The 10692-nt window shown below is 39.5% G+C and overlaps 1 protein-coding gene across 1 annotated transcript; it reads right to left on the bottom strand.

Annotated features, from left to right (window-relative positions):
- Positions 1 to 4555, bottom strand: LOC110466866. Its single transcript, XM_021523667.1, has 3 exons — positions 4481 to 4555; positions 1125 to 1251; positions 1 to 1002 (listed from the first exon to the last, which is right to left on the bottom strand). The coding sequence occupies exons 1-3, from the start codon at positions 4518 to 4520 to the stop codon at positions 15 to 17; spliced, it is 1155 nt and encodes a 384-aa protein (XP_021379342.1). The 5' UTR covers positions 4521 to 4555; the 3' UTR covers positions 1 to 14.
- Positions 4556 to 10692: the final 6137 nt, after the last annotated feature.

A 10692-nucleotide genomic window follows, 5' to 3' on the forward strand; every position in this document is an offset into this window, starting at 1 on the left:
ATTACAGAACAACCCTATCCAAATATATGGTCACCAAATAAAGCATTGACGTGAGCGGCAGACACGAAGCGAGACAGATCGACTTCTGTAAGCTGGTAGCCTCCACCGAGGTGTTCCATGATGGAGTTGATTTCATTAAAGTTATGCTGCACTGAAGTGCCTGATCCGGACCCTCCGAATGTAAATACGAACAGAAACACAAGCTGGTCGTCTATGATGAAGAAGGACGGATTCCCACTGTCGCCGGAGATCTTTCGCTCATAGTACTTGTGTCTTGTTGAAGTAGTGATGGGTTCTATCAGGGACGCCATTGTTCCCCTCATATTGCTGAAATCTGCAACCAATGCCTTCTCTTCGAAATCAGTGCTGAAGACGGGCAGTCGGACCCTCTCCCTGCTAGGCATTAGTACAGTGAAGTTCCTCGGCAGGACTTTCGCGAAGGAGATCGTGGATGGTACATCACTGTCTAAGAGCCCTATCACCATATCATGACCAAAGAGGAAACTCTGGTGAGCCGACGCGTTGGTGTATAGGGCCCTTGTCTTTATCACCCGCCTATCCACCACATTGTTATGACGGTCCACGAATCGGAGCGTGCTGTTGACGCGGATGCTGTAATGCCTTGCCCACACCGCGTGCCGTGGGGATAACAGCGTTCCCGCCTTGCGAGTTTTCCCATAGCTGTTCCATGGGGATATTGGGGTCAAGTCGAGATCATGCGCCCAGCAGTGCGGATTCCGTTGATACACTTTGTGTGTGTGGTCCTGTTTGGAGAATATTGGCTTCGACACGTTGGCAGTTGTGCCTGCTGCTTCTGTCCTCTTTAGCCGGTCGTCTACACCATGGACCATTGATGCAAACAGGTTGGTCTCCTCTGAAGTGAGGGGTCGAGGAACGGCAGCGACGTACAGTGGGTGGTCACAGTTCGGTCCCAACTTAGTCAAATGAAACGATTCGTTGTGGAAAAATGTGAGTCTGCAGAAATGTTCCTGAAGTTGACAGCTTGAAAACAAGAGAAAGTGACAGAATAGAATAAATTTTCTTAAATGTATACTATAATTAGTTTTCCCAGAGACATATTTCATGATCGTGTTTCAAAAACCCTTACTTAAAGAGTGACCTACCTGCCATTGTAGACTCTGCCCTTATCGTCACAGAAGTACTGGTCAACATGAGTTGTGGCCTCAGGGGGACAGTTAGTGTCTACCACATCCAGACAGTCCTGTAGACTTCCCCAAACGGTGCCAAGCACTGCAGAAAGTAAAATAGAAAATATACCTCAATGTCGGTAAACGTGGTAAGCATTTACCACATCGTCAGGACTCATCGTACAAAATATACCACATCGTCAGTACACATTGTACAAAATATACCCCAGTGTCAGTACACAGTGTACAAAATATACCACGTCGTCAGAACACATTGTGCAAAATATACCCACTGTCAACACACAATGTAAAAAAAATACCAAATCGTCAGAACACATTGCACAAAATATACCCCATTGTCAGTACACCTTGTAAAAAATATACCACATTGTCAGTACACATTTTACAAAATAAACCCCATCGTCAGAACACATTGTGCAAAATATACCACATCGTCAGAACTCATTGTACAAAATATACAACATCGTCAGAACACGTTGTACAAAATATACCCACAGTCAACACACAATGTACAAAATATACCCCCTGTCAACTCACAATGGACAAAATAAACCCCATTGTAAGTACACAATGTACAAAATATACCAAATATTTAGAACACATTGGACAAAATAAACCCCATCGTCAGTCCACATTGTACAAAATATACCCCCTGTCAACTCACAATGGACAAAATAAACCCCATTGTCAGTTCACATTGTACAAAATAAACCTAATTGTCAGTACACATTGTACATAATATACAACATCGTCAGAACACGTTGTACAAAATATACCCCCTGTCAACTCACAATGGACAAAATAAACCCCATCGTCAGAACACATTGTACACAATATACCACATTGTCAGTACGCATTGTACAAAATATACCACGTCGTCAGAACACATTGTACACAATATACCACATTGTCAGTACGCATTGTACAAAATATACAGCATCGTCAGTACACGTTCTACAAAATAAACCCCATCGTCAGTACACATTGGTACAAAATAAACCCCATTGGCAGTACACATTGTACAAAATAAACCTAATTGTCAGTACACATTGTACATAATATACAACATCGTCAGAACACGTTGTACAAAATAACCCCCATCGTCAGTACACATTGTGCAAAATATACCACATCGTCAGAACACGTTGTACAAAATATACCCCATCGTCAACTCACAAAGTACAAAATATACCACATATTTAGAAAACATTGTACAAAATATACCTACTGTCAACACACAATGTACAAAATATTCCCCATTGTCAGTACACCATGTACAAAATATACCCCATCGTCAACTCACAAAGTACAAAATATACCACATTGTCAGTACACATTTTACAAAATAAACCCCATTGTCAGTTCACATTGTACAAAATATTCCCCATTGTCAGTACACAATGTCCAAAATATACCACATTGTCAGTACACTTTGTACAAAATATACCGCATCGTCAGAACACATTGCACAAAATATACCACATTGACAGCACACATTGTACAAAATAAAGCCCATTGTCAGTACACAATGTCCAAAATATACCACATTGTCAGTACGCATTGTACAAAATATACCTACTGTCAACACACAATGTACAGAATATACCACATCGTCAGAACTCATTGTACAAAATATACCTACTGTCAACACACAATGTACAGAATATACCACATCGTCAGCTCACAATGTACAAAATATACCAAATATTTAGAACACATTGGACAAAATAAACCCCATCGTCAGTACACATTGTACATAATATACAACATCGTCAGAACACGTTGTACAAAATATACCCACAGTCAACACACAATGTACAGAATATACCACATCGTCAGAACTCATTGTACAAAATATACCTACTGTCAACACACAATGTAAAAAAAATACCAAATCGTCAGAACACATTGCACAAAATATACCACATTGTCCGCACACATTGTACAAAATATGCCCACTGTCAACACACAATGTACAGAATATACCACATCGTCAGTACACATTGGTACAAAATAAACCCCATTGTCAGTTCACATTGTACAAAATAACCCCCATCGTCAGTACACATTGTGCAAAATATACCACATCGTCAAATCACAATGTACAAAATATACCCCATCGTCAGAACACATTGCACAAAATATACCACATTGTCCGCACACATTGTACAAAATATGCCCACTGTCAACACACAATGGACAAAATATACCACATCGTCAGCTCACAATGTACAAAATATACCACAAAGTCAGAACACATTGTACACAATATACCACATTGTCAGTACGCATTGTACAAAATATACCTACTGTCAACACACAATGGACAAAATATACCACATCGTCAGAACACATTGTACAAAATATACAACATCGTCAGTACACGTTGTACAAAATAAACCCCATCGTCAGTACACGTTGTACAAAATATACCCCATTGTCAGTACACATTGTACAAAATATACCACATCGTCAACTCACAATGTACAAAATAAACCCCATTGTCAGTACACGTTGTACAAAATAAACCCCATCGTCAGAACACATTGTACAAAATATACCACATTGTCAGTACACGTTGTACAAAATAAACCCCATCGTCAGTACACGTTGTACAAAATATACCACATTGTCAGTTCACATTGTACAAAATATACCACATCGTCAACTCACAATGTACAACATAACCACTCTGCCAACACACAACCAATTTAAACGATATATATAGAATCAACGCAAAAGTACATGTCATAATCGATAAAATAAATAGGAAACTGGATTTGAGGAAGCTCAAAAGCAGAAGTAAAGACATATGAAAGGAGTCAACATCAAATGCTTCGGAATGGCAAGTGTTTCCTGCACCACATGACACACCCGTCAAGGTACATGACGTCAATTACAGAAAATGTCGGTACCTTACGGTGTCAGGCGCGGTCAACAGGTCGCTTATCATAACAGACTGCAGTGTATCGTAGAGAGATCTTACTGAAGATCGTCAATAGAAATCAGTTCACGTAGAAGACCGTAAAATGTCTCTATCGTTAAATGGTAACTCTCCGAATGAAAGCAATTAATAATTGGTATTTAGAGAGCAACATGACATATCTATCAAGAAAGGCTTTATACTTTGAAAGAAAAATCGCTCGTGTATCGAACAAGCTGTGATAGTCAATTCCAAAAGCAGTGAATGCTGATATTATATTAGAGGAAATCCATTTCTAAAGCATACCTGTATACATTTCTGGGGATATGATGTTAGGTTTGATTTGCATTGCTTACATCATTACGGTATTTAATCGAATAGCTCTTACCACAAAGAAATACAGCAAGCGTCGTGTAGAGCCGAAACATAGCGCTGCACCCAATGACGGACAACCCTTGTACGATATATGTAATTACGACTTTTCTTATCTATACTTAACAGACTTATACCGGTCAGCGAGGTCATTGTCGAATATACGTGAAGACCTATAAATGGTTTTACAACTTTGGATACCCTTTCCTACTATATTAAAATTTATTTAAATGTTGGTGGGTTTTTTTTAAAGTTATTCGAGAAAAGAATACATTTGTTGTTACCCACTGCATGTATCGTAAGAGGCGACTAATGTGGGAATCCCTACTGATCCAATTGGGGATTTGCTTTTGTGCCCTCTATTTGAGGACATAAATTAAAGCGACCAAAATAAATCTGCTGCACCCATTACAATATTTGGGATCATCATATATCTCACCATTTCTAACTTCCTTTGATTCCTTAGCGCCTTACTTGGCAACACCTCACTTTTGGCCTTAATTTTGAACGTTCGTCCAGGTGAGGAAGGCATTGGGCTCTATCCCCAGGCCGGGGAATACCAAAGTCATTAAAATTCCCTGCTTAGCGTTCAGTATTTAGGGTAATGGCATCAACTGGTTCACCCGTTGTCGGTATTATGTGACCGGACGTAACTCTAAAGTCGGCACCAGATCCGCGCTATCACAAGGAGGCAATTACACCAGCATACCCTGCCTCCGGCACACATACACAAATGCACGCATACACAACACACATATACACGGAGGCACGTCCTTAAATGACCAAGCTGTTAATAGGACGTTAAACAAAATATACCAAACCAAACCAACCAAACTTGGATGTCTTAATTAAGCCTTGCAGAGAATGAGTAAAGTTTCGAAGGGGGCTCTGTGGCCAAGTGGTTAAGGCGTCTGACATTCTGCTACCACTAGCCCTCCATCACTTGGTCGCGGTTCGAGGCATACCTGTACGTGGGTAGTAGGTCGTTGTTTTTCTCCAGTAACTCCGGTTTTCCTCCATCACTAAAACCTGGCACGCCCTTAAATGACCATAGCTGTTAATAGGATGTAAAACACGAACAAACTAAGTATTTCTACGCGAGTATATCTTTTTGTGATTTCCATTTAAACGACTTTAAAATAAATACCTTTGATTACTTCCTTGTTGTTATCCCAATTTTTTAGGCACAGCGTCAGAATTAGATAAACAACGAAGTTGGCAGGGGAAAATAAGAAACGGGTCCCTCAGTCCGTTCGTATTAAAATAATTGCAATTGATTATGTTTATCTTATAACTTAACTTAAATGTATTTGTAATTAAAACAGCATTAAAATACTATTTTTTTTCACTTACGCTTTATACATTTGGTTTGGATGTTTCCTCCTAAAGGGATAAATCATTATGATGGTAGCGTTTCGTCCCATTCGCGATTGTATAATATGCTAAATGGTATCTAAGGCATCTTATCCCTGTATTTACCGGAATTCGGATCAGCGACTTATAGAGAAATTCCTAAATCGAAGGTATAACCTCAGAAGCTGAAAAGTTAAGAAAGAAATTGAAGGAATTGAAAAGAACCATGATAGAATCCTTAAAGATTTGCCGCATTATCCTTCCACAGTCGACAGTTCCTATATGCTCCGTTACACCAGAGGAAAAGTGTATACGGAAGGCGAAGATTGCAAACACAAAGACGATAGCACAGAGAGGAATCCGGAAGAAATACGGATTCGGCAAGAATCCGATGTCCAAAAGGTGCGTCTGAAATCCAACCGCCGGATTCTAGCGAGCCGGATCCGACCACAACTCCAAGATAACCAAGAGATGCTGCTGATTTTCGATCGCCGGATTCTATTTCCGGACGCCAGAACCGATCACATTCCGACATTTTTTTTTGCGGGGGGAGAAGATTACTCAAAAAAAACCACGAGTGTTTCCAGATACATACAATGGCTACATACCAATGCCGGGTTACCTCAAATACTTTGAAATGTGCTCCAAGATCAATGAATGGAATGATTTAGAGAAGTCAGAAACTCTGCGTTAACCTCCGGGGATCAGCACAACACAATTTAGGCATCTTATCGTCATTGGAGCTTCAAACATTTCAGAGCATACTGTAAGCTCTGAACAGAATGTTGTATCCTCAGAAACGAATAGAACTTTACCGAGCACAACTGAAAGCGAGAAAGCAGGACGCCAGTTCGGCAGGAAAACGATTACGTGTGGCAAATGAGGGGTCGCCTAAAGACAAAGCTAACATGGGTAAAATTGATCAATAAGACGATGGATGCTTCATACGAAGCATTGTTCATGTTCACTGGAACTATTATCTCTATTTTCTCGTCAAAAGGTTTCGAACGCATTCGTCAAAAAGGAACCTAAGCCAGTACCCTGGAAAGCCAAAGGAGTCACTGGACATCAGCTGAAAAAGTAGGTGTCTTATTCTTTGAGATTATGATGGATGGAATATTATTCCATTACGAAAGCCTGTAAGCCGATATCAATTATGACGGAATTCTAGGATTCGATTTCCTTAAATCCTATCAGTACTGCACAGATGTTCATTCTTCAATGCTTCAGGTGCCGCCCGAATCCGACAGATTAGCTAGTAATGAAACACTTGATCTACCTGAGACAAGGACACATATAGAAGTAAGGAATGTGAAGATGAAGGAACCATAAGATGTCGTGATTCAGCCTGGATATAAAATGATTGGACTCGCCTTTCCCTGACTTGTCTTTCGCTGAAGGTTTGCAAGGTAGTCATAGACAGTTATTCGGAATTGCGGCAAATGCAGAGCCGTTTGTGAATATCAGGAATGTCAAAGGATTTAACTAAATATCTATATAATCTGTTGACCAATATAGGTATCAGCTTAAGCAACCCTGTCCTCGTGATAACCAGGACTATCTTTTACAGAATTGCGAGTCCAGAGTTTCACAAGAGCAATTGATGTCGGTACGCTTCCTATTGAATGAGAATTCGGATATCTTCTTGAAGTCAAATAACGATACAAGAAAGACTGGCATTGATTGACACGAGGGACACGAGACCAATCAAACAGCCAGTAAGAGACACTCCATTACATCTGGAGTACGAGGCCGACAAACAAAAAGAGTCTATGCTGAAAACAAAATCATCAAGCTATCAGATAGTCGCTGGGCTTTACCAATCGTATTCGTAAAGAAGAAAGATGGGAACATAAGATTGTGTGTGGATAACCGGAAGTTAAACAGTGCGATCACAAAAGACGAATATCTCTTCCTGGAATAGACCAAACTCTTGACAGGTTATCGGGTTCGAAATGGTTATCGAGCGGCTATTGGCAAGTCGAGATGGACAAGGCAGATGAAAAACAAAACAGCGTCTGTAACAAGAAAAGGACTCTTTTTCCATTTCAAAGCATTGCCCTTCGGATTGTGCAACGCTCAGAGTACATGCGAAAGGCTGGTCACAAAAAGTTCTTGCAGGGTTACAAAGGGTAATATGCTTCGTCTATCTCGACGACATTATCATTTTTGGGAAGACGTTTGAAGACCACATGGACAAACAGCGCCAAGTCTTCGATAGAATTCGCAGTGCAAACCTAAAACTGAAGCCCGAAAAATGCGAGCTCTTTTGAAATCCTGTGACATTTTTAGGTATGTGTACACCTGCGGCACGATTGGCCATGTCCACGGTCCGGACAACTTGGCCATGAAGAGGGTGAAGGTAAAGACTCAGGTGATTAACTTTAGACTAATATACTAAACCGGTAACGGTGTTTTCATACATTTGGTAATATTTGTATATCTAAAATAACTTAATTGCATTGTTAACAGATTTCGTGTATTATTTTACATATCTTTATTATTGTCAACATTCTATTTACAGATATTGACCCTGGCCATGGTCAAAGTACACACGTCGGCAGCATCAATTATGGAGGACGTTCTGCAGGAACACATTGATGTAAGGGACTTCAGCCTGCCGAACTCTTCGTATCTTATCCGTGCCGCCAACCGGGTACCGTGCCCGACAGATGATCCGGCCACGGGAGCCGACTGACCTTGACTTTGTCGTAAGTATTACTATCTATTCAGAGCCTGATGCTACAAGGTATAAAGAACATTTTTCAGGTTCCAAATAGAACACCATAACGATAATTGATAATTATATAATCTATGCAAACAACATAATAAAATGAGTTTAAGTTATATTTCAGGTTGACCAGATTTACCTACAATGTCCGGAGTTCGTCATCGGTGACGTGAGGGAGGATGGCAAGCGACATCTGATGATGATCGCCACCCAGACGCAGTTGACCCTACTCAGACAGGCTCGCCGATGATAGGTTACAGAGCAAAGCAGGATAACTTTGTGTCCAAAAAAATACATAGTATACAAACCTGACAAATTTATTTAAAGATGTTTAAATATCTTTAATTAGTGGTAGTTGGTTTTTACTTTTGATATCGTTTATTTGTTGTTTATAATCATTTAACTTAAATATTTGTTTTTCATAGTTAAATGAATGGGACTTTTAAGATTCGGAAGGAGCCATTCACGCAGCTGTGGAGTGTCCATGCGTTTCTCCAGAAGGACGGGTGTATGAAGCAGGTGCCGGTCCTGTTCATTTTGATGTCTCGACAGCGAGCACAGGACAACATTGCTTAAAGTTATAGGGATTGAACGGGTTTTTTTTTTTAATTTTCATACCGGTATGAACGCAAATCGGTAACAGCCATATTAACAGGCTTCATGCAATATGGCTGCAACCGATTTGCGTTCATACCGGCATGAAAATAAAAAAACGCCGTTCAATCCATATATTTACATTTTTACTAAAGAACAAATGTTTGAGTTTAGTTTGATGTTCTTAGATAAGTTGATTATTTATTGCTTTTGTTTATGCGACGATCTTTAACCGACATTGGCGGAACAACCCTATTTTAATCAAATTGGCGCCAATTATTAACCGCAGTCATTTGAGTGTTTGACGTAGTGGCATTCTCCATGTTAACCGAAACAAAGCTACAAGACTCTCATTGAACAAGGTTCATCCATGACGTCATAAGTAAACCACGTGATACGTCACGAGAGTTTATGCTTTCATTTAGGCATTGCACTGCTTTGAAAGCGGTTCAATACTTATATTTACCATTTTTGAATATGTTACTTTCATAAAAAATTCAATAGCCTAACATTTATTATTATTTAGCATTTAGTCCAAATATTGTATGTATTGTGTATGCTTGTTCAATGAACAGAACAGCCATCGCCCAGGGACGGTCAGTGGTATCCAACGTAACAATTATGACGTCATACTAATGATGACGTCAACAATCGGTCCATGGCATTCATAGGCTTTATGAATGACAATTGAATTTAGTAGGGTTATAAAGTGGCAATGCCATACGATGGTTAATATCCTCAAATGTAATGCATTTCTGCTGGTAATGTTCATATAGTGGGTTGCAGCGCAAATGTAAAAAAAAATGTAATTTGCAAAACTAATAAAAAAAATTACCCAGAGATACTTTGATTTTATTTCTTAATAAGTTATAGCGGGCAACGCCGACTCCTGGAGGTTCTCGGGGATCCGGCATTGGAGGGGGCAGAGATTGACTTTGAGATAGATAAGTTTGATGAAAAGCAGGTAAAAAATTGCAGCACTAACAGTTACACATCAGTGAATCTTGCATTGAAATGGTTATTTGATTATGATTAAATTCAACGTCATTAATAAGTTGTCAAAACTGATTGTGACATAACTCATAAAAGTTCTATCTTGTATATCTCTCTTTTCATTACGGCCTGTTGGAATGCAGTCAGAAGACAGAACTGTCCTTCAAACGGTGGATCTTCGGGGGTATTGTTGCACCAGTTTTAAAAAGTACTTGTGCGTAGTGGCCGGCCACTGCGCACTAACAACGATGTCGAATGTATACTATTAATAATCACAAGTACTTTTTAAAACTGGTGCAATAATTTTGGTAACCTAACGGTTAACCAAACAGATTTTTGACGTGTGGGACCGCCTAGACTCTCGGGATTATCTAAGTCCGTACGTGGTGAGACATATTAAAAATGTGTTGAAAGAAAAAAAACTGTATGCATATGATCCATCGGCTAACTTCCTCATTAATTATATAAAACACAATCATTCGAATAATTCAATCTAATTAAATAAAGTCAGTGTTTCAGATTAAACTTTAACAACAGATTACATTAGTACAGGTTAC

The sequence above is a fragment of the Mizuhopecten yessoensis genome, unplaced genomic scaffold (genome assembly GCF_002113885.1).
Source record: "Mizuhopecten yessoensis strain PY_sf001 unplaced genomic scaffold, ASM211388v2 scaffold11145, whole genome shotgun sequence".
Lineage (NCBI taxonomy): Eukaryota > Metazoa > Mollusca > Bivalvia > Pectinida > Pectinidae > Mizuhopecten > Mizuhopecten yessoensis.